Source organism: Oryzias melastigma, linkage group LG2 (assembly GCF_002922805.2).
Source record: "Oryzias melastigma strain HK-1 linkage group LG2, ASM292280v2, whole genome shotgun sequence".
Taxonomy (NCBI): Eukaryota; Metazoa; Chordata; class Actinopteri; order Beloniformes; family Adrianichthyidae; genus Oryzias; species Oryzias melastigma.
Window position 1 is genome coordinate 21,458,259 of NC_050513.1, and position 27,187 is coordinate 21,485,445.

The window sequence follows — 27,187 nt, forward strand, 5'->3', positions numbered from 1 at the left end:
TTTCAATGACAATAAAAGATGGAAAAAGCAATAAACTGTTAGCACACATACAATGTGTGATGGGATATTCCGGTCAGATTATCAATAAATCCCGGATCATCCAGTCACTCCTCCCTGCTCCCCCTGACTGTCATATTGGTCAGATCCACGACATGCGCTCCATTTGTGTCAGTCTGGATCAGTTTTAGCCTACAATGTTAACCTACACTGTTTCTGCATGGAGCTTTTTTTTTTCTCTATGTCATGCATTTAAGTACAGTTGCAGGTTGTGTATATACATGTGTGTGTATGTGTATATTTATTTTGTAATATACTTTTCTGTTCGTACTTAATGGTGTTTTTATGTATTCATGTATGCACCATAATCCCCAAGATTAATTTCTCGTATGTGTTAAATCGTACTTGGCAATAAAGTTACTTCTGATTCTGATGTGTTACCCAACTAGTACTTAACTAATTCAGGTTTTGTTGAACACTGCAAGATGCCACTTTTCAAACATTTTCCAATAATACGTTTGCATGTAATAAAGGGAAGAAAGAATTGCAAATGCAGCTACTCACTCATCATAAACATCCTCTGTATCCATCCTGCGGTAGTACTTGGCGAGTTTAACTGCAAAGATGACACTCGGGAGCAGGAAGAGTGTGCTGCAGCCCAGACCCATCCAGAAAACGTTCTGGTAAAAGAGAACAGGTCATTTAGGTTATTTATTATGTGAAATTATTGGTGATCAAATCAGTAGCTGACATTTTTCTACTTCATCACTGCTTAAACATTTAAGGAACTCTAAACCTGTCTAAACGTGCACACCTCACCATTCTAACCTCTACAACAAAAAGGATAAGCATGTACATTGAGTTCCATCAAAACAACAGTTGTTGTGGGTTTACATTCAAACAGTCAGAGAGCTAACACCGAGCATCATCGCCCACAGCTTTCCAACCACATGCATCTGCGGTTCTCCGTACGGGACGGGGCTCATAAAATGATTTCATCAGAGTGGAACCTGGTGCTGTTTGAGCTGAAGACATGTCTGGACAGTCCAGACATGTTTCTTGGTAAAACTAAGCTTTTGATGTTTCTTTTTCTTTCCTGTTAGGGTTTGCATGTACAGTGGCAGCTGAAGGGTGCACATGTTTAGAGTACTAAAGAGCAGCAACCAGACGAGCCTCCATGAGTTCTCCTCAGAGTCATTACCATCGAGTCCACCAGGAAGCTGCAGGACATGATCTCCGCCGTGTCCAGGATGTTGCTGAATGGTTTGCATGGTGCTACCTCCATTGCCAACTACCAAAATTAAAAACAGGAGATGTTAGTACACCACTAAGCCAAAACCATGTTTTCAAACGTGAAAGTCCCTAAACTATGACACACAACGGTCTGCACTCGAAATGTTTCTGAAAAAACTGAGAGTTGCAGAATAACAACATCATTGACCACACTTAAAGCGGGAAAGGAACATGCTGTTTTTCCCTCTTTGGCCTGAATTCCTTGGGTCCAAAAGAAGAAAACAATGCGCCTCATAACAAATTCCTCAGATTTAAAGAGGTCAAAGCCGTTATATTCATCCTCTTTATGTTCACGCCAGAAAACTCATGAGACACAAAGCTTCTATTATCCACATCATAACTCTGCTGTCTGGTTTGGATTCAACAAGAAACGCAGAAATAAGTAAGAACACAAACTAAATGTGAAAGTTTCACAATGTTAACAAATAAACACAACAACACTTACAGATGCTTTCACCCATTCTATGTATTGATGGAAGTAGCCAATTATGGTGGCTGTGTATTTTCTTGTTTCCTGAGAAAGATTGGGCCATATTGTCAGTAAATTAAAACTGTATATTTTAATGTAAACAAAGACAATAACTTTGCAAATACCTGATTGATTAAAAGTGTCACATTCTGGGAGATGAGGTACTGAGCAGCTTCAACAGCATCAAGAACTGCTATGACTTTGTTCTGCAGAGCAAAAAGGATGAAAGTGTGAGATTCTGGTCTGATGGTGTTGCTTGTGGATTCAGTCTGGTCCACTTACCGAAAGGTCAGAGGCCGTTCTTTCAAGGAACCTTATACTTTGGTTTAGAGCGCTCTTTGAAAAAGTACAAGTTGAGAAACAGTGTCAGAGGTCAGGAAGCATTTAAACTCATTCAGATATAACACAGAGGTGACACAGCAAAAACATCTGGCACTCAATGAAGAACATACAGTGAGTCATGGCATGCTGAAGAATTTTGTCCAAAATAAATATCCATTAGTCATAAACAGAGAATCTATGCCAACTACAACAACTGACAGGTGCTCTAAATAATAGTGATTGTTTAGTAAACATTCACTCTGTCGTGATTCTCCTGCTCCTTTCTGTACGTTTTTAAGCACATAAAAACTCAATCACAGTTACAGAGATTTCAATCTTGGTATCAAAACGTTCAGCTCCTTCAGGACATCACTGTTTGTATTTGTGGTGTTCATAAACGTTATAGTTTTTGAAATATTGAGCAAAATATGGCCCATAGGAAATGAATGAGAAAGTCTTCAAATGTTTAAGTAGATTAACAACAAACCTTTAAATATATTCATGAGCCGTGTTTTCATCTCTATAGTAATACTCAAAAGATTTGAAGTTTAGCTAATATATGTTTATGTTTTTGACTAATTTAGTTTACTGAGGCATTTTAGGCTATTTTGGAGTCTAGCCAGTAGGGTATCTAAACAATGAGCTAGCTTTTTTGGCTAATTTGTTATCTACTGAGGTTCTCTTAGGCCAATTTCGAGTTTAACTTCTATTTTAGCAACAAGCTAAGGTTTTTGACTATTTTTTTACTGAGAAATTTTGTGCTAATTTAGAGTTTAGCTGGTATTTAAGCAACACTAAATATTTTTGTAAAATTGGCATGTATTGTGGATTTTTAAGCACATTTTTCAAAAATGTGGGTCAACTTCAGCGCTCTTTCATAGTCCTTTAACAAAATTTCCAGTCTTTTAGCAAATGTAACATTTTGTAAATAGAATTTGCATTTTCAGCAAATCCCTTCAGCAATAAAAGTAAATTGCATCTCCATTTTCAGTAAGAAGCTTCAGCATCTTCAGCGACTACTTTCAGTAAAAAGTATTCGCACTAGTATTATCTCAGGTAATGCAGTTTTTCTAGTTAATATTTAAATTGATGGTCACTATATTCCAGCTTCACTGAACACAAAATGATTTAAGTCACTTTTAGTGAGGAGTAAGGGAGCATAGGGAAAGTTATGTGCACAGCACTTTGTTTTTGTGAGATAAAATGAGTGTGGATCTTCTGCGGGACAGTCGGGGTTAAAACCATTCCTTGTGTAGGGAGGCCATAACACAGTGCTTTACAGAGGGCACTTATATCAAACAATGCTTAGCAGGTGGTTTGTAGGGGTCAACGTACCTGACCCATGATACGTAAGGATCAGTAGTTAAGGTTGTGCACATATCTTTATTGCTAAACCCCCCACCCCCCACCAGCGCCTGCGTCATGTGGGAGCACTTTGCCTTTTTATTGAACTATATTGCTGATGGCTTGCTGTATTTCCATCAAACACAATTCATGTGTCAAATTTGTGTCCACCAGATTTGTTTGAGAAAAAGTTGCTGCTGGACGGTTGTGAGGTGGAAACTTGTTTGATCCGACTGAATAAAGGAATATTTGTCAAGCGGTTTCAAGAGTATTTATTCAGCAGAGTAAAAAAAGATACATGCTGGAGAGATGCGAGGAGAGAGTCTGTCTGTCCCCATTAGGAGGGGCAATTTATCCAGGAACACAAGCAAACTCTAATCAGGAATTTAAGATAGGAACATGAGGTTTAAATCTAAAAATGGACAAGATGTTCTAACGAAATCAAAATGTTCCAACATCAAAATCAGAATATCCTGACAAAAACCTCAAATCTTGTGGCTCCTAAACTGCACAAAGATCAATCTCCAAATGTCAAGGATTAGAATGTAGTGAAACACAAGTCAAAGAACCAAATGTATCATTTCCATCACACGTGTCTAAAAGTGTGATTATAAACCTGACATTTCAGCCGTTGTGGGAGGAGCTAGAGTCAAAACCTTTTCTTGAGCAGACATCATTGCTACATCCTGGAAGACTGGGATCTGATAACAAAACAGTATAGTATGGAATATTGTGGAAACACTGTTTTATTTTTCATGTGTACGTTTTCCCACCTTTAGTGTGACTCTCTAAATCTAAAAATGATTCTAGTTGGCAGATGAGTCTGGTGTGGCTTACAGAGATGTTGTGCTCTAACAATAAGAAGTTCGGCGTATTTGCTGTTACAGTAATGCTAACTCTGCCGTGTCTGCTGAGCTCAGAGACATACTTTGGTTGTGGTAGTGTACTGGTGTGGGGGGGCATCTCCTCAGCGTGAGTCAAGGATGTTCACACCTGCAGGTGATGTCATCATGGACACAAACGTCCTTGTTTTTCTGTTGTTAGCTTGTGAACCGTCAAGCATGCATGGAGGAAAATGACACCTGGATATTTTTCTTTTTTTTGGTGCAAAATTCTTCATAAATGACCAAACTGAGCTGATGAAGACAATTTCTCTCAAAAACCAAAAAATGCAACATTTCGAGGAATGTCTTTGTATTTTTTTGTTTTCGGATAAATAATATTTCATCTGAAATGTAGACATTGCATTTGGTAATGAAGACAATGGATGGGCATGATGGATTTGTTTCTGCTTACCCTGGCTCTAACATATTTCTTGAAGAAGGGATTGAAAAAAACAAAAAAAAAACAATAATTTTAAAGGCTGTGTAAAAAATAAACGTGTGCCTGCTCCTGGACTGACTTGTTGATTTTTATTTGAGAAGAAAACGTCACTAATATTCATTCAGCATGCTGAAGGATTTTTGTCTGACACTGAGAAAAGTCCGTAGGTCTTTCCTTTAATCCGTTAGGATCAGGATAAAGATGTAAATATCCTGACGTGATGACAGGATCTGAAACATCTGCCCCTCATGAAAACTATCTGCAGGTTTGCATTAGAAAGCCTCCATCAACCAAAGCAAACTGGGCTTTTGAAAGCAGACAGTTTGAGAGTCAAAACTGATCTCTATGTTTTAGATTTCCTTCTGCTGACTGTAGAGAATGAAGGTAAGAATGAAAAATGTCTTTGAGTGAAGCACGTTCACTGCTTTGATTTCTACATTATTCTCAGACAATGCACTTAGACCATTTTGGAGGGGGCCATACACTCTGTAGTTACAATAACCTTTGCATCAGCTGGAAAGAATACGTTAAAAACAAGCGTGTAAAGTTGCTCTGAAACATAAGACAGAGTGATGGGAGGACAGCTTTTACCATGGTTTGCTCCATGGGAAGGACCTGCTGTCTGTGGATCTGCTGCAGAGTCCCGACGTGGTTTTTCAGGGCGGTCTGCAGAGGACCCCTGGGCTAAATGACACAAACACATAACCTTCAGATCAGAGAAAGAACAACTCAAAGATGAGAACAGCAGATTTCAGTTGAAACAGCACCAGTCTTCCTACCATGAGGTCCGCCTGAGACTCCAGCTCTCTGGTGAACGAGAGCAGATCCACCTCAGTGACTCCTTTATTCACCTGGAAACAGGAGAAGACAAAGAGACTTCATTGAATTCATTTTTCACTTAAAAAACAATGAATTTGTCTTAATGACCGCACAGGTTTGACAGATTTCAGACCTTCTAACACCTGATGGTCCCCAAGAACAACCTTATTTGGACTTAAATGACTGGATAGATGTTTTTTCTAGGGCTTCATAGACCCAAACATTCTTTGATATTCTTAATAAGTGAGTCTAGTGAAATATGTGCCGGTCTGTGTATTTCAGTATTTTTGCACCTGCTTGTAATTCTGTACTTTGTTGTCTTGTGTTTTTGTTCAGCTGCATGATCTCCCAGAGTGACATGTCCTGTTGGTCCGTGCACGTTTCAGTGTCATGCATGTGTGTTTGGTCCATGGCTGGAGCTGGAGTGTTTCTGCATCCATGTAAGGGAGTCACCTCTTCCAGGTAGTCAGCATAGTTGATCTCTGACAGCCCCACTTCAGAGAAATCCCGGAGGTTCTGCTTCCCTTCTGCCTCTAACAGGATTATCCCTCTCAGGTCAATCTTAACACGTTCCAGCTTGTCCACCACATCCTTAGTGAACTGAAAACACAGTCAGCGTGGATTAGTCTTGTGAGCAAAGAAAATGACCAATTTTAACCCTAAACAAACCTAACATTGAAGTAATGATATCATTTCAGCCAAAACCCTCAACATAAAAAAATATCCAGCTAAAACAAATCATGTCCTTCAAGAAACTATCAAAGTGCACCTGCCTGTCTGGTATCTTGTTTGATTTCCTGCTTTCTCATCATTTTTATTCTTGCTGGGATTTTTCTGATTATCAAAAACAAAAAAATAATAAATCTGCAAAATGCCTACAAGTATTTCATAAACCCTTTGAAGAAAAACAAGTTTTTCCTGCAAAGCAAAATGAAAACTATTGATTTAGTTTTATAACCTGGACTATGGAGTCAAATCAGGATCAGCTTTGAGTGAAAGAAAAAAACAGTTTGAAAAGTATAAACTATACATCTGAAAAAAAATGGAAATTGGAAAAATATATATTTTAAACTTGAAAGAAAAATTTAATATATGATAAACATTAATAAACTCTAAACTTAGAAAAATAATACAAATCAAAAACTGCAACCAAATACAAAATATGTTTATTTAGAACAGCTGCTGTTTAGTATTTTTCCTTTTTTCTTTCCCTTCCTCTTCACATTCAGCTCTAAGTTAACGGTTTCAGTTCAGACTTTTCTTTTTCGGTGCTTTTTTGGGACATGACTGACATCGGCGGACAGAGGTTATGGTGACATCATTTCCGCTCCACACTACCGTCTGATGATGGCGCCGCCTGTGTCGTCCCCTTCACCAATGTGCCATTACTATCATTACTGTACGCCACAAGTCGTTGACTTTGAGATGTTTTGCCACATTAGCAGTCATTAATAAGGATAACTCAGAGCGAACAGCAGCTGATGACAGTGAATCAAGGCTGTCTGGCCAGCTGGCAGTAAGGTGATGAATGTGTCAGTCAGAGATCAGTTCAAGGGGATGGAAGACTGTGGCTGACGTCTCTGGCTGCACAGAAGTGAAGCATCCTGGGAGGATCCGTGTGTGGTACATGTTCAGTTATGAACAACAGGTGTCACACTCATTATCCATTCGTTTTTGTCTTTTTTAAAGCAGGGAGACTGTTGATAATAAAATTATTAACTGTTAAATTTAGGCAAAGAATAAAAAATAAAAGTATGCCACATAACAGAAAAAATGAGAAAGTGCTCCCATTTATCAAGTAAAGCAATACAATAAACAACAATAGAACCAAATAATGCAGTAAAACAAGTCAGTCAGATAAACAACTCTAATAACATTTCTTTTAAAAGCTCTAGTACTTGAATAAGCTGAATTAATTAATTCTCACTAAAGTTGTATTTTAGTTTTCCAAACTAAAATATTTCTTTGATTCATTTTGATTCTCCCTGAATGTCCAAAACAGTTTTCTTTTCTAGCGTTTACTTGATGTTGTTTGAAGACAGAAAACAATCTGATAAAACCGTTTCGCAGTCAAAACTATAAATATGTGTTTGTTAAATGTGACAGTATTCAGATCAGGCACAGTTCCCAGCAAAAACAATGAAATGAGACTTGAGGGGCATTGTGAAGGTAACATGTAGTAATGGTTGCAGGTACTGACCACAGTTGTGTTCAGGTAAGACGACATGTTGAAGATTTTGTCCAGATGCATGGCAGAATAGATCCCCCTGTTCTGCTTACAAGTGCTAAGAAAACCAACACAACAAATCCACAAACATGGAGAAGACGAGAGGGAGAGAGAGAAGTTAGGGTTGATTGTGTGAAAATCTTTGCTGCCACCTTGTGAAACAGTGAGGAAATGCATGTCTAGATAATCCTCTGCTGAAGTGATCAGCTGCTCCTTTAACCCTTCAACGCCTGAGGCTTAAACACAAATCTTTGATGTGCTCACGCCGCTTTTCTCCTTCAGAATCTGCTGGAATTATCGTGCTAACCCTTGAAAAGTTACAGTGAATCAAAGAACAGAAACACTGGAGCTCCAGGGTGTTTAAGAGTTAATGACTGAACTTTCAGAGTGATGTTCAAGGCATTAACACACACTGCAGAGTCTGTATAAAGCAGCATCAGGCTGTCAGAAATGACTTCATTTGGAAGAAAAAGTCATTTCAATCCTCGTCGGTGTGAGCCAAATATTGAGTTTCATACTGGAAGTCTGACACGAAAACTGCACTGCAAGAACGATGATTGTCCGGCAGTAGATACATGATAAACCAGAATGTGACAATACAGTTCAAAGAGGCAGCACACGAGAGGAGCACAAGAGAGTCTTTGCCTGTACAAGCTTTCCACCGTCAGCTCCAGCTCCGAGTCGTTGTACAAGTAACCAGGGATGAAGTTCTTCCACTCGGGGTTGATTAGATACGGCGTGTCCACAACCTGAGCAGTGAAGACAAGCCGAAGGTTTTAGCTCAGCTCAGTCACAACAACACAACACCAGGGAAGTACATTATTGCACAAATATCATGATAATTCTTCAAAGAGGAGACACAATACATCGATTCAAATCAAACCAGAAGACTCACAGCTGCAGTGATAAGAATTCATTTGCTATCATATCTTAACTCATCCGGTCTAGAACTTCATTGAGAAAGTGATCGTGTTATAGAATTGTTTCATTTTTGGTACATTTTGTTTAGGTGTTTTTTGAATTTGTCCAAAACACAGAACATGGAGAATTTTGGTACAAATATACAGTATTTTCCAGAGTATAAGTTGCACTGGAGTATAAGTCACTCTTTTAGGAGAAAAGTGTGACGTTTCAGAACAAATCCACCAAGTCCAGTTTAACTTAAAATAAATAAAGAAAGAAAGAAATACAACAATACTAATCTTTAGATCTGTATAAGAAAAATATCAAAGTTCAAGAGAAAAACACTCAGATTCTCTTCCATGTTTGTTTGGGACGACACTTCTTCTGCTGCTGTCAGTAGCAAATACTTCGGACCCAGCGCCCTCTAGAGGTTGTTAGAGGGACCAACCGCTGAAAGACGACCGACATTTACCTGGAAAATAACTAATATATAACCCTTTCTATGTCTAAAGAACAAACACACAAATAAGTTGCTCCTGAGTATAAGTCTGGCTAAACTATTAGAAAAACTGTGATTTATACTCCGGAAAATACGGTACACAACTTTATCAAAGACTTTTTGCCCTCAGCTCTGATGGAAGTTATGAAACTCAGAAGCTTTTTGGAGCTGGACTTCAGCTGGATGCAGATCTGTTGATGTCTCTATGTCCATCTATTCTTTCCCAAATAAATATCAAAAACAAATATTACAACGACCTAAACCCAAGAATGTTGTAGACATCAAACCTAACTCTTGAAATGACAAACTGACAGGCTTTTTCCAGTCTTCTTTCAGTGTGCTTAGTGCCAGAAAACACAAAAAACTTGGACCGAATATTTGCCTTGAAGAGCTCTTTGTTGTGGAACGGCTCACAGACAAGTTTTTCCATGTTTCCTCCAGCCAGGAACAGGATCGTCACCACTCCCATCAGCACCCAGGAGAAGATGAAACTAAATCCAACGCCTCTGCAGAGAAAGAAAACCTGCTCTCAGGAGAGGGGAACAACAGGACACACTGAGGAAGTTTTAGGATGAGAGAGATGTTAATCAAAACACTACTGACTGTTACAGACAAGAGTATTTCAAGAAGGAGGAACACAATTTATTTGGTATACTCTGCTTTCATACAACATAACCCAAACAAACAAAATTCAGGATATTCAGATTGAAATGGCACTTTGTTTGTTTGTATTAAGAATGTATGATTATTATTAATGTGTGGCGTAAATAAATGGCATTAATGTTTTAGTGGGCTGCACGGTGGCGCAGTGGTTAGCGCTCTTGCCTCACAGCGAGAAGGCCCCGGTTCGAATCCCAGCTGGGACCTTTCTGTGTGGAGTTTGTATGTTCTCCCCGTACATGCGTGGGTTTTCACCGGGGACTCCGGCTTCCTCCCACCGTCCAAAAACATGCTTCATAGGTTAATCGGTGACTCTAAATTGGCCCTAGGTGTGAATGTGAGAGTGTATATGTGTGTGATTGAGGCCCTGTTACAGACTGGAGACCTGTCCAGGGTGAACCCCGCCTTCGCCCATCAGTAGACGGGATAGGCTCCAGCACCCCGCGACCCCGAGAGGGACAAAGCGGTCAGGAAGATGAATGAATAATGTTTTAGTTCCACTTATCCTTTAATGTTGTAAAAATATCTGCCAATTCTGCCCTAAATGTTAAATTAACCATTAGTTCTTGTATCTGTTTTCTTTCCTTTCAAATGTTTAACTTAAATAAATACTTTCAGATTCTATTAAATGCTTAGAGTCAGATTGGGTATAATGACAAAAGATTCTGTTGATCATTTGATGTTCAAGGTCAGGGAGGAAAAACATCTCCCGTTTATAAAGCATTCAATGGACTGCGGGCTGAACTCACGCCATAAGCATGGTCCCTCCAGTGTTGGAAATGCATCCTCGTGTTGTTGGCGAGGCGTGCTTGTCGTATCCCAGGGTGCCACACAGGAGTCCCAGGTAGTTGAAGGCCAACACCAGAACCACCATGCAGCAAAGGGCAATGCAGCCTATCCACCTGTGGGGCACATATGAACAGATGGACAAAGGTTTGATCAAATGTGACTGTCAGTGCAGAGAGTGAAGGGAGACATAAAAAAAAAATCACTGTGAGGCTGAGGATTAAACCCAAATTTAATAGTTTTCCTTATAATTGAGTTAACTGTATGAAAGCATTGGGATGCAGAATGAGTGTAATGCTAAAATCTCTGTTGTATTCCTGTCACAGAGAGTGTTTAATTAGTTTATCTGCTCAGAAACAGTGACGCCTTTAATATAACGGTCTGTGTTAGTTGTAGAGACTGTGAGGCTGTTGATGGCTGACAAACGTGCATTTGTGACTGATTCTAAAACACTGAAAAAGCTCAATGCATCTATAAAACACATTTCATGCTAAGATAAACCCACTGTCTGAGTGTCTCCTCGCTCTCAGGGCAGGCAGAAGAAAATGGACAGCAATCTGAGAACAAAAAGTGACTGTAAAACTAGTTAAAATGTTTGTACTGGTGCATGAGCACCGAAACACAAAGGATTTAGAGTAACTGATCATTCAACACTTTCCTTTCCAACTCAAACTTTCACTTAAACTGTTGAAACTCTCAGACTAAAGAAGAACTGCAGATGTGGATGAAGCCATTCTAAAGCAGTGGAAATGTCGTGTTTTTAAAGTCTCCCGAATCGAGCTGGTTAGCTCAGTTCACTGTAGTCCAGAGAAAGAATTAGTCCTTTTTCAGTATTCAGGTCTTTTGTTGTACTGTGACTGTTTCCACACTTACTGACTTGTGACAAATCAAACCTTGTTGTGTGAACCTCAGAAGTAGACAAATACACAGTCAAATCCTTTAATCAAGCACTATTTTGTGTCCCGTGAGCAACGTGCCACAGGGCCCCCAGAGATAGAAGGCACTCAGGAAGGTCTGTAAGCGTTTTTCTTTAAATAAGTGACAGATAGTTTGCTGTTTTTTCATCCTGAGCCTTGATGTCTTCCCTCTAATCCCACAGTGAATCCTGGAATGCTTTGACAATTTTTGTTAGTCAAAGGACAGACAAAAAGAAATCTCTTCTGCTTGTCCTGCACCCCCTCCCCATCATTAGAATGTAGATGTAAACCCCCCACCTCATTTTAATGGACATGTTGGGCCTCTCTTTATTGCAGGATTAGAAAGTAAATAACTATTTTTTTATTATTTAAAATCCTTCTAATACTTTTTCACTTTTCTAAAACAACGTGGTCAAGTATGGAGCACAGCACCTTCTTCCTTTTATATTTCTGTGGGCTGTTTTGACACATCAGATTACCTGTAGAAGTCAATTTTGTCAATTTCTGGGTAGTAGTCCTCGATCTTGGCGTGTGCGTGGCTGATGAAGATGGTGTAGTTGGACAGGAAACTCTGAACAGGAAATACTTTGGAGAAGCTGCTGATGTTGTTGCCAATCCCATCCACCAAACTCTGCACACCTGACAGACACAACAGTTCACAACAGTTTAAAAAGAATGGTCAGATGAAGGAAAGATTTAATGTTAAACATTCATAGGAATTTGGGTCATTTTTATATGGATGAAGAAAAACATGAATGTCTAAACAATTTTAGCAGACAATGGAGAAACCTACCAGTCGTCCTTAATGAGGACACAGTTACCTGTTTGATGTTAGAATCAAAACTTACTGTCAACAACACTTCGTGTCTGTTCTATCACCATGTGTGGCGTGTCGTTCAAAGAGGAGAAGCCCTAAAAAAATTGGAGTTTGAATTATTCAAATGGTATTAAAAGATATTTGATTAATCACAAATAAATTAATACATTTTTGCAATTTTCCTAAATGTTTCATTCAAAAGCAGAATGTTTTTTCCTTTCAGATATCACTGTTTCCTAGAAATGAAATGTTTTAGAAGCAAGTTTCCTCAGAGAGCTCAGGACTCACCCTCTGGACAACAGCACTGAGGTCTGTTTTCACCACTTCATTTATCCGTTCAAGCTGAGAGTTCACATTGGGCAGCTGAAAAACACACAATGCACTTTTTACATTCCCTTGTGTTGTCTCAGGTCACTTCAAAGTAGATATCGAATAAGATTCTTCCAGGGGTCAATAAAACGGGTGTATTAGATAGAGGGAACAAACATCTAAGAGCGTTGCAGTCAGTTTTGTACCCGTGTGAAATTGGCGCCGATCTGCAGCTGCGGCAGTGACTGGCGGATGCTGCTGCACAGCTGCACTGTGGTGGCGTCTGACTCTTCATCATGGCAGTCGGGGTGGCTGAGGGTTCTGTTGATGCTGCTGCGGACCCGGCTCAGGTCAGAGCTGAGCTTCCCCGTTCCCTCTTGGAGGACAACCAGGGACACACTGACGTTCTCCAGGGCCTCCCTGGTTTCTCGCATGGCTGCAATAAAAGAGGCAGAGGTCAGACGGACGAGGTGACCTTGTCACGCAGAAAAACAACATGACACAAGAACTTCATCTGCAGTTTTGTCACTGTGAAAGAAAATGTTTTACAGTTGGTTATACCAGTTGTTGACCAAAATGTGTAAATACATTTGATTTAAATGGTCCTGTGATGGATGCGTACTTCACCTTTGCTTAACAGAGGGCAGGATAGGTCCTGACAGCCAAGTCAATCATTAAAGGGATTATGGGGGTTTGAGAAATTGATGGATTAGGTTCAAATGTAGTTTGACAATTCAACATCAAATTTGAGACCGACTGAGTTGGTCTCGGTTACATTTCAATACCCAGCCCAGAATGTTGTCTTTTGTACATAGTGCAGACGTGTTTTCTTAATGTTTTCTTCTTTTTTTTGTAAAGCCATGCTTTGTGTTTAACTTCACTGGTCAGTGTTTCAAATGCAGTTTATTTGGTCGTCACATGTCCACATGGATTTCTTGTCTTAAGTTTGTTTCGTTTGTTTCTCTGTCAGACTTTCGTTTATTAGATTTTCACTGTAAAGCTAAAACATCAGATTTTTTACAAAATGTTGTCACTGCTTTGTTAATTGATATATTTTAAATTAGCTTCTTCCAAACTCAGGCTACTCTATGTGGATAATATTATGAAACACATTACACTCTGGGGGTAGAAAATGGAAGTCCAGTGACAATTTGAAGTGTAACAGCTGCCATAACCGAACTGCATGATTTAACCAAAAATATTACCTTTGATTATATTTTTAATCTTCACAGATTGCCCAATGTTTTCATCAAGCAAACTCTAACATAAATCCCCATACAGGAAGCTAATGACATGTATTGTTGCAGGAGCTGACTAGTTAAAAAATATTGCTAAGTTTAAAAAACAAGTTCATCAACCAATGCTTTGCTGAAAATAAGTAATTCGTTGTCCTTGATAAGCTTTTTTTTTAATCTTTTGTTTATTAAAATATTTGAATCTTGGTCAAGATCAGACTCTTGAATATTTGACACAACTGTGAACCAATGAACTGAAATAACATCAAATGTATCACGAGAACAACTGTCTCTGTCTTACTGTCCATTATTATTGTCTAAGCTGTTAAACATTCCTCAGAGAGTTTGGTCCATATCAACATGACAGCATCACAGTTGCTGTAGATTTGTCTGCTGAACATCCATGATGATAATCTCTCGTTCCACCACATCCCAAAGGTTCTATTGGTTCTGGTGACTGTGGAGGTCATTAGAGTCCAGAGAACTCATTGTTCTAGAAACCAGTCTGAGATAGTTCCAGTTTATGACATGGAGTCTTATCCTGCTGGAAGTAGCATCAGAAGATGGAACTCTGTGGTCATAAAGGGATGGACATGGTCAGAACAATACTCAGGTAGACTGTGGGGTTGGAACCATGACCAGTTGGTACTGAGGGGTCCAAAGTGTGCCAAGAAAATATCTCCCACACCATGACACCACCATCCTGAACCATTGATACAGGACAGGATGGATCCATGCTTTCATGTTGCTGACGCTAAAATTCTGACCATCTGAATGCAGCATCAGAAATGGAGATTCATCAGACCAGACAACGTTTTTCCATCTTCTATTGTCCAGTTTTGGCGAGTCTGTGAATTGTAGCCTCAGTTTCCTGTTCTTAGCTGACAGCAGTGATACCTGGTGTGTTCTTCTACAGCTGTAGTCCATCTCCATCAAGGTTGGAGGCGTTGTACGCTCAGAGATGCTCTTCTGCAGACCTCAGTTGTAACCAGTGGTTATTAGAGTTACTGTTGTCTTTCTATTAACTGGAACCAGTCTGGCCATTCTCCTCTGACCTCTGTTATCAAAAACTAATTTCTGCCCACAGAATTGAATATTTTCTCGTTTTTGGACCATTCTCTGTGAACCGTACAGATGATTGTGTGAGAAAATCCCAGTAGATCAGCAGTTTCAGAAACATTCAGACCAGCCCGTCTGGTACCAACAATCGTACAACATTCGATTTGATTTAAATAACCTTTCTTCCCCATTTTGATGCTCAGTTTGAACTGCAGCAGATTGTCATATGAATGCACATTGGTCAGAACCTCCTCAGCCAAATAATCAACAATGGATATGGATAATGACTCAACCTTAATTCTAGCTCTGAGTACCAGAGCAATAAAGAGCGATAGAGGCTCAGATCTACCACACCAGACAAGACCCAAGCTGTAGGCTGTTCAAAGAGGAAACAATCCAGCACATAACTGCAGGGTGGAAGATGCTGGCGGGGAAAGCAATCGTGGAGCTCCACACCCAAGTAGCTGGAATAATATACAGAAACATGTACAGAATATGGACTGGAGACCCCAAAGTCAAAATGGGAAACACCTCTGAAAGAGATAGAGAATGAGAGAGCAAAGATCCTGATGGACTTCCAGATCCAGACGGACAGGATGGTAATGGAGAACCAACCAGACATTGTAGTGGTGGATAAAGAACAGAGGAAAGCCGTTGTGGTGGATGTGGCAGTACACAGCCATGGTAACATCAAGAAGAAGGAACATGAGAAACTGGAGAAATACCAGGGACTCAGAGAGGACCTGGAGGAAGCTTGGAAGGTGAAAGTGACAGTGGTGCCCGTGGTAATTGGAGCACTCAGGGCTGTTACCTCCAAACTGGAGGAGTGGCTACAGCAGATCCTTGAAAAACCTCAGATATCTCATCAGGTAGAGGACCTGAGCTCGGAGGAGAAACCACCCGCGGAGGCTGCCTTGATCATAGCTTCCAACCGTTGCTTCCATGGTGGGCATTGCTTCGACCAATGCTCTTATAGCCAAGCATCTCTAGGATCACAGCTGGTGAAGTGTAAACCAGTTCTTTTGTTTCAATAGTAGGCAATACTTTCAATGCTGCATTTACCGTTTGCTGAAGACTCTCAGGTGGTATTTCACTAAACCTCAGTCAGTGTCATGGTTGTTTGGTGTTCATTTTAGCCGAGATCCTTTCCTCCAGTTCATTTGCTGCCTTGCTCAGTATAATGGTATTTATTAAGGCTATGATTCCACGTTGGTTTGGAGTTTTGTATGTCATCCTCTCTGGTCTCATGTTCTGGCCCTAGGGTGGTAGTGGTGTATTTTTGCTGTACCTCTTCAATCTGAAGTTGAGATAGCAGTTGTCGTTTGTGGAAACATTGAGCTAAAAGTTGCTTGGCATTAACCTTCGATTGTGGATTTTGAAGAATCCATTCACTCCACATTCTCTCTGAGTAGGATTATATCTTGTCCATTTCCTTCTTGTTCCAGTGGCCCACTTTCCATCAGGGTGTTCTGGTTCCTCATTCCCTGACGCAGACCTCGTTTGGCCGGACAACGTCTGAGCCGGCATGACGTGTTTCATTGTCTCTTTTGAGTGATGAGGTAGGCAGTAGTGTGAAGGGTATTGCACATATACACACACACATGCTCATGCTGGTTTACAGGTGTTTGGAAAGATTAAAGACACATTTGCCTTAAAACTGCACTAGGCTCAATTTTTATAGAAAATTAATCACCACTCTTTGTAATTGAAAAAAGAAAATCAAAACCAATCCATCAAGGTTCATTGTATGTGCATGAATTAGATTGTAAGAAGAAACAAACCAACAAATTTGTTGATCTGTCAGATAAAATCTCTGAAAATCTCAGAAAATGATCTCCTGCACCTCAGACCAAATCAAGGTGGATCTTTTTCCAAATACCAAATGTAAAACTGATGTGACTACGTCATCATGCTATTCAATTCTATTTATACTCAGAAAGTAAGACATTGCATAGTGCAGTTTTAGCCTCTTTTGTTAACAAAGGTGTGACCTGGGGCTTGGTAAGTTCCAGTGCTCGAGGAAGAAAACAACTGGAGCAAATAACAACATTCACAGAGTTAGGGATCAGAGGATTGTGGGGCTGTGGGCAAGTACTCAGGTACTGTTACCTTTGATGGCTCTCTGGATTTTGACTTGATGAAAAAAGCATAAAATATGAGAGATATTACTGCTTGTGTGTGGCTATTCATGCCGAGTTGTTCTCTGCTTACAGCAGCTTGAACTTTACTGTTTCTGACAGATCAATGGGACAAATCAATTCAGAGGGGTTTTACCTCCAGCCATATTAAGGACTTGGTCCAGGGCAGGATGGACCTCCTTATGCAGTTCTTGGTGTATCCTTCCACCCAGCAATGGGCCTATATCTGTTGAAAATAAAGCAACATTTTGAGAGACTTTACTAAAATGTTGAACAACTGAATCTTTTCTTTTTAATTTATATTCTGCTTTGTTGCCTATAACTACAAAAAAAGCATCTGGGCTTTGTGGATTTTTGGGTGAAAAGGACACAATAAATGTATTCCTGCAGCCATGTCATAAATGTAACAGGAAAAGAAGACAAAACTTTAGATATTAATTATACACACAGGTGTAAGAGCTCAACAAGCCATTTCTCAGTTCACAATCAGAGGCAACGGAAAAGGTCTACTTACTATTTAGGTCATAGATGACTTTGTTCTTGGCTGTTGCATATTGAGATATTAGGTAATCAATTTGCTGGAAGCAAGAGACAGGGCAAGGAGTTACTAATGAACATGTTCATTCATTTAAACCATAAAAAAACAGAGAAACTGGATAATTAAAAAAACCCCGTAAGAGTTAGAAAAGAGCTTTAAATAACTTATAAAACACAAGCAATGTTTCAAAAGCAGATAAGAACACACTGCACAGTAAAAGCTAAAAAACCTTCTCAAACCAAGGTATACACAAATAAATGTGACATAAAATGATCAGTAGACATGTGACATTCTTGAACGAACCAAATCTTTTTAAGTTGGGTTTTGAAATCAGTGTATTTTACCTTTAATAGTAAAAAAAAAAACAGCTTCAACCACTCCTGACCTTACAGTCTGTACTTTATCAATTCTCCAAAATGCAGACATGTTAGATGACTAAGTATAATGGTGATTCAAATCTATTGTCAAAACTATTTTATTAAAAGAATACGTTTGAAACACATGTTGTTATCTTCTCCTGCACAGCAACACATAGTTTCTGTTCAGAAGCAAAAGTTCTTCAATGACAGAATTGCAATATAGTGATAACTGCAAGTAAATCTGTTGCATCAGGAGGATGAGTGTTGAGACATCATTTTATTTTGAAAGCACTTTGAATGTGCTGCTGTCAGATTAAAAGAAATCAAAACGGTTATATAGCCCATCAAAAAATATAAAACTGCTACAATTTAGTGATTGGAAATATTGAAAGGCTACGTGTTACAAATAAAAGGCTTGATGGCCACAAACACGTATATAAAGTGCTGTTTTTTGAACAGGCCTTTGACATGAACTAAAAGACTCTGTTCCCACCAAAGACTCAAATGTTCATCTCTAATGATTGTTTACATTAAAAAAATACTGAAATACTAATACAATGTTTTGGATTAAATATTCTAAAAAGAACACGCCATTTAAGGAAAACCCAAATGTTTTTATGCCTAAAAGTTCACTGACCCAAAAGACACAGTTGTCTTTTCAGAGGCTCATTTTAGACATTCTGTTAGTTTATTCCAGGTAAAGTGATACGTAGACAGATGTGAATTACATCAGTTATTCTCCTCTCTCTATTATTGTGTGGTAGTCTCACCATTGGTGTGTCATTAGCAAAGGTGTGCAGGTCTCTCATGTTGCTGTTGACGAGGCGTCGAATGTTCTTCACCTGGGAGCTCAGGTTCTGGTTGGAAGCGTATGAACATAACACCCCAATCCTGCAACCAGGAGACACAATCATGAGCATCAGGGTTCAGCTAGGTCCTTCTGTCACTAAGAGAGACCCTGCAGATTTTCTAGCCACTAAACCAGTAACAGGTTCTCCGCAGAGGGGGAGGGGACATGCCATCACCAGTAGGGGGCGATGTTTCCTTCCAAAGCCATTTCAGCTGACAGCGCCTGCAGAACAATGCTACAACCACTTTACACATGTGTACTGTTATTTCAGAAACTTAGGTGATAAATGCTTCTCTTTCAATGTTGTTAAGCCTGATCCTCACAACATGCATGTGCTAGGAATGGAGGGCTTAGAGCTCCTCTCCTGCTGCATGTCAGCTAAAATCTCACAGGACTGAGAGGCTTTTCTTGTCAAATATTCCAGTTGCAGATGGTATGCTTTATTTTTGCCAAGTTAATAATTGAAAAGTGGAGGATATTTACAAAACAACACGAGAATGCAAAAGATTCGGGGGTCTTAACCATTTCACTTTCTGCTATACCCCATTGCTGCTCACTTTTCAGAAACATACTTTTAAAAACATTAATGGTGCGTCCAGGAAGCACCACCTTAACATGGTTGGAGGGGTTTGAGTCTCACATGCCATAAACATAAAGGTTATTTTAAGTATACTTTCATAAACTTAAAGTAAACTTGAGGTAAACTAGCAGTATACCAGGAAGTTTACTTTAAGTATTCTCCAGAGGTGGGACCAAGTCATCATTTTGCAAGTCCGAGTCAAGTCCCAAGTCTTTGTCCTCAAGTCCGAGTCAAGTCCCAAGTCAAAAGCACTCAAGTCCCAAGTCGAGTCACAAGTCATGACCAACAAGTCTCAAGTCGAGTCACAAGTCCTACTATTAATGTTTCAAGTCATTTCAAGTCATTTAAAAAACAATATAATATTAATTACACAGATCATGTGTGCCTTTATGAACTGTATTTTGCAAGCATTTTAGCTAAATTACCACTGAGTAGATGCATCTCCACTTCAAAAATCCAAAATAATTTCTCTATAACAAAAACACTGTTAACCACATTTGAAATGTGGTAAGATGGAGACAGCAGGGAACCAGGGTAGTCTGGATATTTAAGGGGTCATACCATGATTTTCTTAAGCCTTTCAGAGTGAACTATATCCATATATATGATCATATATTACCTTTGGAACACTAAAAAAACATTTATGAAATACTACCAGTTATTTTCTTTAGTTTTTGTCCTACCCGGAAGTAAAACAACTAAATTCCTGAGGCTCCGCCTGCTGCTGCGTGTGGCTGCCGCCCATTTGATTTCATTCTAGAGCCAGCAGTGTGTATTCGTTTTTTCCTTCAAAAATAAATATCAATTTTTTTTCAAAGATGGATGCACATACCATATATCTGCCCTTAGTAGGCCCGGCCATCGCTACACTTCTTCACAACAAAAATACACTCAAGACTGTGCCCAATGGGGGGTCTTAAAGGAGCCCCGCATCTAAAGTAACAAACTGTTTGAGCTGGAATTTATTCAAGACACAACAGGAAGATATACGATATTCTGCATCTAAAATGAAAGTGTTTTTTGCTGATCATCATTAGCTCTGTGGAGAAATTGGGTGTTGGTGTTAGACTGGGGGCGGAGCTATCAGAGCAGACTCTTCCTAAAAGGGGCGGTCTCACTCTGTGACATCAGATCATGAGGCTCGTTTTCGTGGGTATGGGAGGGGCTGCTGCTAACAGCGCAGTTTGTAGAGGATTTATGGTAATCAGAAATGCATGAGTGAATCAAAATACCACTTTGGAGTTCTTTATGTGAGGAATGAACATTAAAATACACATAAAAGCTCAAAAAGTTGGTTTTTCATGGTATGGTCCCTTTAAATCCCCTCACTACAGACCAGTGATGTGCACTTAAGCCTGTGGGTGATGAGGTACTGACTCTTTTAGTCTAAATTAATAAACTTATGATTCTGTTTCATATCTGCACGTTTTTTATAAACAGAGCAGATACAGGAAGAAGAACTGAGGAAGAACGTAAAATGCAGAGTGGTTTAGTTTGACTCCAAAAAACAAAACAAAATATATGAATAGTATATTTAGGTTTATGTTTAACATTTCTGTTGTGAAATTAGTTTTTGTTGTTTGGAAAACTATTTTTTTTTTTGTATTCAGTACAAAATTTCTGTCAACTTACTGTCAAAATATCTCACATTAAGTTAACAGGAGTTAAGTTAAATTCTGTATTCAAGACAGAAAAGTAGGATATAAAACAAAAATGCTAAATATAAAACTAAATGTGGTGTATGCATGTATATATATATATATTGGTACATATATTTTGAAAGTGACTTCACGTGAAATTTTATGTATAAATATATATTGCAAAGCTGTGCACAAAATACTACTTTGTTCACGCTGTACTTGAACAGGAAATACTCTGAATACAGAGATTATGAGTATATTCATGATTAAATTCATTAGAATCAAATAACTTGTATTCAATTCAATTCAATTCAATTCAATTTTATTTATATAGCCCAAAATCACAAAGAGATTTGCCTCATTGGGCTTCAAAATATAAACAATTATTAAAAACTAAACAGACTACATAAACTGGTTATCCCTGCCCTTAGACCCTCCCTCCCGGTAAGGAAAAACTCCTAAAAAACCTGAGTCAGGAAAAAAGAAGAAACCTTAGGGATTCCCACATGAGGGAGAGATCCCATCCCAGGACGGACAGGCGATACCAGAACAGTTAAAGAAAAATTAGCTTCTACAACTACGAATCTAAGAGTTCATTCAGATAAAGCTGAGGGACAAGTGATGATTAAGTCCATAGTCGAGATGAAGCAGGTGGTGGACAAATCTCTTTTTTAGATAGCAGGTGAAACACTTAAATAAAGACATGCAAACTAAAAACTCAGCAGTAAATGTAAATATTTTGTCAATGAAAAAGGAAGGAACAGCAAATATTCAAGAGGGAATGTGACCCCCAAAGAAAGAGGATGCTTTTTTTCTCTGAAACACACCACAAAGCATACAGCAGCAAAAGTGGTAAACCAAAAAAAAAAGGGAAAGAAAACACCCTCATGCAGCATCTCCGTGAATTCTATAATACCTTTGCTGGATTTCTATCAGGAAACAACCGAGCTCGGGTCCCCAGCAGCCCTGCTGCTCCCGCTATGATCGTTTGCGTCCCGCCCAGATCCCAGGTAAAGATCTGAGTGGTGGAAATGTCAAAATCACCTGTTGTCACTCTATGATTATACTGAGCTGCGCGGTGTCTATGTGTACCGCTAACAGAGTTCACCTCCCATTCATTTAACAGCAGCTAGCGGTTAGCCGCTAAGCTAGCGCCAGCTTTCACTCAGAACTTACTTGATTTTGCTGCTCCTACAGTCAGATGAAGTTGGTTGTTGTTGAATCTCTGTGAGTAATCCTTTAATCCACATGCTCTGTGAACTGCAAACCGTTTGTTGTTGACGATCTGTAAACTTTTATGCCAGAACTAAGAACACCGGCAGGAAATCGCGGTTTTAAAGGGGAGGCGGGGCTTTGTTTTTCTGCAATGTGATTGGTTGGGCTGTCACATCAATCAAACGTGGCTCTAATTTGATTGGATGTTGGGCCGAAACACGAATGTACACATACACAGACAGAGGACCGCGGCGCGCGGCTTTTTCTCGATATACTTTATAATATACTTTATAATCTGTGGATTTAGGGGAAAAATAGCAAGTCTTTCCGAGTCAGAGGGCTAAAGTCCGAGTCAAGTCACAAGTTATGTATATCAAAGTCCGAGTCAAGTCACGAGTCAGAGGTAGGAAAGTCCAAGTCGAGTCTAAAGTCGTCAAATTCATGACTCGAGTCTGACTCGAGTCCAAGTCATGTGACTCGAGTCCCCACCTCTGGTATTCTCCTAAGTATACTTGTTATGAACTAAAAGTGGGCCATTTTAGTACCAAGAGGTAAACTTGTTAGTAAACTTTCAGTATACCTTTCTAAGTATACTTGGTATTTACTTCTTTATACTTAAGTATACTTTTAAACATATACTTGAAGTATACTTATTTTTGGTAATCGATGACTTCTTGCTAAAAACCTAAAGATAGATAACTGAACGTATCTTCCATGAGGAACATTAAAAAAATATACAGCTACTGTCAAAAAAAGTGTACTTAAACAATTTTTAACATGAACTTGTAGTTTATCTCTATAAGTGCATACAAGTATACTAAAAGTATGCTATCTTAAGTTTAGTTTTAAAAAAAGTATACTTAAAATAAACTCGAGTATACTTATTTTTGGTAAGGGAAGCCCCTGGCAGTACCCCCATCCCCACCCCCACCCCTACCCAACACACACAGGCACATGATAGTTTTACATTTTAATATGAAAAGAAGAATTGAAAACTTGATATTTAATTTTGAAACTAAGGTGAATTTCAAAATAAAGGTACAAGACCTCCAGACTGGACTTACTAGTCTCTCTTCTAGGATTGGACAACAGTGGTCCAGTTCCAGCAGTCTGAATGGAGAAGGAGGGGTCTGAAAGGTGACTGCTCCAGCCTGGCAACTACAGTCAGACTGAATGCAGGCCATTGTTGCTGTTTGTAAAAGCTATGGAGCCACTCAAGCATGTAACACTCACTCCCCAGCCCCCAGAGTTAACCCACATTCTGGTGCACTGTACTTAAGTGCTGTTCTTCAACTGCTCGGAATTTGCATCCTGAGGGAAGAGTCATGTGTCATCAGGATTATGGTCAAACATTATTTGAATGTCTATTTCCAGAGCTGTCTAAGATAAATCCTTCTCATATTGGGTTAAACTATCTTCTGTGATCAAAGACACACTCAGGAATTTGCATTAGAGTTTTGTGCTTACTAACCACACTGGGAGGGAGCAAGAGACCCAGAGAAACATGTGCATGCTCCAACTCCCATTTTACTGTTAATGGATTAACTTTTTAAACTAATTACAATGATTATAGTTTATGCGTGAAAGGCTAACTAAATCTAATAATCCTAAAGCCAAAATGACAATTTAAAAACACACAGTAATGGTCAAAATCGTTTGAAAATGTCAGCGTTTTTGTTTTTTCATTGGAAAAAATTTAATGTGATATTTTGTTGCATTCTGAAGAGAAAGTATACATAAAATAAGAATGATCTTTATAAAAAAAATGATCTCTACACATTTCATTCATCACCTTTTCAAGACGTGACAGCTGCAGATAGTCCAGTCATTCTTTCTACAGAACGGTAATGCTCCTCAGAAAGTTCTCTCCAAGTTCCCTGCAGAAGTTCCCATAAATGTTTGGTGGGGTTCTTTGTCTTCAGTCCAGTGCAGCCTGAATCAGCTCAGTGTTGAAGTCCAAAGTCTTGTATGGTGAACAACAATTTCACTATTTACACTTTCATTCAATGTAATCTAGTAGCTAGATTAACTTCCTGTCCATCCTGCAACCTAAAAGTCTTTTTCTAAGATGTTCTAAGATCACAGGGAAGCCTAACAAACAAACAAACAAAAGTTTGCAGATAGTGTACAGCAAATAGAATGAAACCAATTGAACCATTTTTAACCACACCAGACGGCATCAAACAATAAATATTTTTGAAAAATAAAAATGTGGTCAACCACTTGGTCAAGCAGGAAGTTAGCAAGATGAAATAAAAATCTACTCGTAAGAAGAAAAAAGGTCATGCTTTACACTATCAAAAACATGTTCTCTGAGCAGAATTTATCTTCTGTCACTGACAAACGGTAAGGATGGATGACGAAAAGAAATGTTTTTTAATGAAATGAAAACAATTTAAGTTTTGTTATTTGAAATCTTCCAAAACACCCATTAGAAAGAGATGTAGTATTTAAACATAATTAGTTTTCCTAGTGTGTATTTTCCCTCCCTTCTTATCCCACTAAAGTACATAAGTTACTGTGTCTGTGTGTGATTGTGTGTTGTTGCACCTTTCACATCAAAGTCCTGAAAATCAAACCACTGATCATCCAGTTAAAATTACAAACATTTAATCAACTCCTTATTTGCCTCAATGAAGCTCCAGTTTTGTTGTTGTTTTTTTAGTCTTCATATTTGGAGGAGTTTCATGACATGTTATAGTTTGTTTTCAGCTGAACAGGCTGTTCCATAGCTGTGAAGCTCTGTGCAAAGCGCCTGGCTTTCTTTCAAAGACTCTTTGTCTAGCAGCAGATTCCAGTGAGCAGCAGGGAGACAGAGCAGTGTAACACAGGGAGGGAGGTGGGCGGCTAACGGAGGGGGAACAGCGGGCAGAGGAGAGACAGAGGAGGAGCTCAAAGTAAAAAATAATACTGATTTACAACAGGTCTGCTGACCAATGAGGACTACGCATACTGAGCCTTGACTACAGAACTATTGACTGCTGTGAAATTGGACATTTTGATTGAAGGTTTTCAACAGTTATTAGCATCCAAAAATAAAATGAAGAAAACATACAGCACTACTACATACACACCATGCACCTCACGCCTCAAAAACAGTTTCACTCCACAGAGGATCGTACATTCTCATTAGACCACATGTTTACGACAGTAATTTAACAATCCAAAGAAATATTTGTAATTTTCTGATAAAAATAAACTCAGTTTAACTGGCCTGTTTGATGTTGGTAATTGTATTTTTAATTTTAATTTTTTTTTTTAATGAATTTATTGAAATCTTGTTTTTAACTGAAAAATAAGAAATCCTTGACTTTGACACTATCCTAAATGGAGAAGACTTTGATCATATTTCTAAACGTGTTGACGATGCTGTGAAGAGCAGCTGCATGACTCCATCACGACAGGCACATGCATCACAGAGAAGACACATGCGTTTTCAAACAATGAGTCAACTCTCGTGCTGCTCTGTATCGATCTAAACCTTCCCAGTGGCATCTGAGTCAGTTCTTTTGTTCTTCTTTTTCTGCAAGTCATCATACATCATCCACAAAGCTTCTTATCCTGCTGAAGTAACCCTCAGACATTCACTGTTGTACACGTTTATGTAGAATCTGGGACTGAATGTGTCTCTGCAGTCACTTTCTCACAATAGACACATGCTCTCATTTAGATGTACAGCATCATGGTAGCTTTGAGGCATGAAGATACAAAATTCCACGGGGACAAAAGTGAGTCATGGAGACTGCTTAATATTATGGGCTGTCTTTCCCTTGATGTTTCTCAAGCTAATTATGCCTCATAGAGAGCCACTCAGGTCTGTTTGAAGGGTGCAAGAGTCTCTCTCTGAAGCTCAGCTCTTTACTGTGAACACCGTGCTTTACATTTAACCTGAATACGTCTATACCTTTAACATGTTAGCAACCCCACAAAGAAAAAACACAACATTTTTCTACTTCTTATTGTCTCGTGAGAGTAATATACAATCCGTGGAACCATCCATCCATCTTCTCATCCAGGACCGGGGTGCAGGGGCAAGAGTCTAAGCAAAGATGCCCAGATTTCCCTCAGCCGGGCCACTTCCTCCAGCATCTCTGGGCAGAGCCCAGGGTGTTCCCAGGCCAGTTGAGAGTCCCAGTCTCTCCAGCGTGTCCGGGGTCATTCCCAGGGCCTCTGCCCAGAGGGCCATCTGCACCAAATGCCCAAAGAACCTCAAGTGGCTGCTGTCGATGTGGAGAAGCAGCAAGGTTCTCACACTATCTGTGGCCCTGTGGTGAAGCAGTAGGGTGGTCAACCTCTGACCAGAAGATTGCAGGTTCAGTTCCCACCTTGCCTGCTCTTGAGTCAAAGTGTCATTGGGCAAGACACTGAACCCCCACATTGCCTCTGGTGGTTATAGGTTTGCGCCACTGCTCGGCAGTGGAGTCGCCATCATTGTGTGAATGGGTTAGTGGGACTGTGACTGTAAAGGGCCTTGGGCCCTGAGGATGTTAGAAAAGTGCTAAACACATATAAACCATTTAAGGTAGTGCCCATCCACCATACGGAGGAAGCTCATTTCAGCCGCTTGTATTCGGAACCTCGTTTTTTCAGTCCTGACCCAGAGCTCATGATCACAGGTTAGTACTGGAACAAAGATCAACCGGTAAATTGAGAGCTTTGCTTTCTGGCTCAGCACTCAGGACAACAGACTGCATATCCTTACAAAACAACGATATATTTCTCAATATATGGAGAACAATATATTTACAGTATATTCCATATAAGAAAGCAACATTTATCATCTATCTTCATGTCCACTTCTTCCCTTTTGGGGTCGCGGGGGTGCTGGAGCCTATCCCGGCTACTGAAGGGCGAAGGCGGGGTTCACCCTGGACAGGTCTCCAGTCTGT

At 39.4% G+C, this 27,187-nt stretch overlaps 1 protein-coding gene across 10 annotated transcripts in view; it reads right to left on the reverse strand.

The window, feature by feature from the left end:
- prom1a (prominin 1a) overlaps nucleotides 1–27,187 on the reverse strand; it is an 87,135-nt gene that overhangs the window by 8,982 nt on the left and 50,966 nt on the right. For 7 of the 10 annotated variants that reach the window (XM_024269373.2, XM_024269380.2, XM_024269376.2 and 4 more), the window contains 20 exons: nucleotides 18,784–18,904; nucleotides 17,631–17,694; nucleotides 17,253–17,342; nucleotides 12,891–13,120; nucleotides 12,664–12,738; nucleotides 12,407–12,470; nucleotides 12,038–12,197; nucleotides 10,605–10,757; nucleotides 9,578–9,701; nucleotides 8,439–8,542; nucleotides 7,767–7,851; nucleotides 6,020–6,166; nucleotides 5,527–5,598; nucleotides 5,339–5,431; nucleotides 4,721–4,738; nucleotides 2,042–2,095; nucleotides 1,885–1,965; nucleotides 1,736–1,804; nucleotides 1,199–1,288; nucleotides 562–677 (listed from right to left, as the gene is read on the reverse strand). In XM_024269373.2, coding sequence (XP_024125141.1) covers nucleotides 562–677; nucleotides 1,199–1,288; nucleotides 1,736–1,804; nucleotides 1,885–1,965; nucleotides 2,042–2,095; nucleotides 4,721–4,738; nucleotides 5,339–5,431; nucleotides 5,527–5,598; nucleotides 6,020–6,166; nucleotides 7,767–7,851; nucleotides 8,439–8,542; nucleotides 9,578–9,701; nucleotides 10,605–10,757; nucleotides 12,038–12,197; nucleotides 12,407–12,470; nucleotides 12,664–12,738; nucleotides 12,891–13,120; nucleotides 17,253–17,342; nucleotides 17,631–17,694; nucleotides 18,784–18,904 — 2,010 coding nt within the window. Of the gene's footprint in view, nucleotides 1–557; nucleotides 678–1,198; nucleotides 1,289–1,735; nucleotides 1,805–1,884; nucleotides 1,966–2,041; nucleotides 2,096–4,720; nucleotides 4,739–5,338; nucleotides 5,432–5,526; nucleotides 5,599–6,019; nucleotides 6,167–7,766; nucleotides 7,852–8,438; nucleotides 8,543–9,577; nucleotides 9,702–10,604; nucleotides 10,758–12,037; nucleotides 12,198–12,406; nucleotides 12,471–12,663; nucleotides 12,739–12,890; nucleotides 13,121–17,252; nucleotides 17,343–17,630; nucleotides 17,695–18,783; nucleotides 18,905–27,187 lie in introns of those variants that run through there. The other 3 variants (XM_024269372.2, XM_024269374.2, XM_024269381.2) reach the window with 2 other exon arrangements.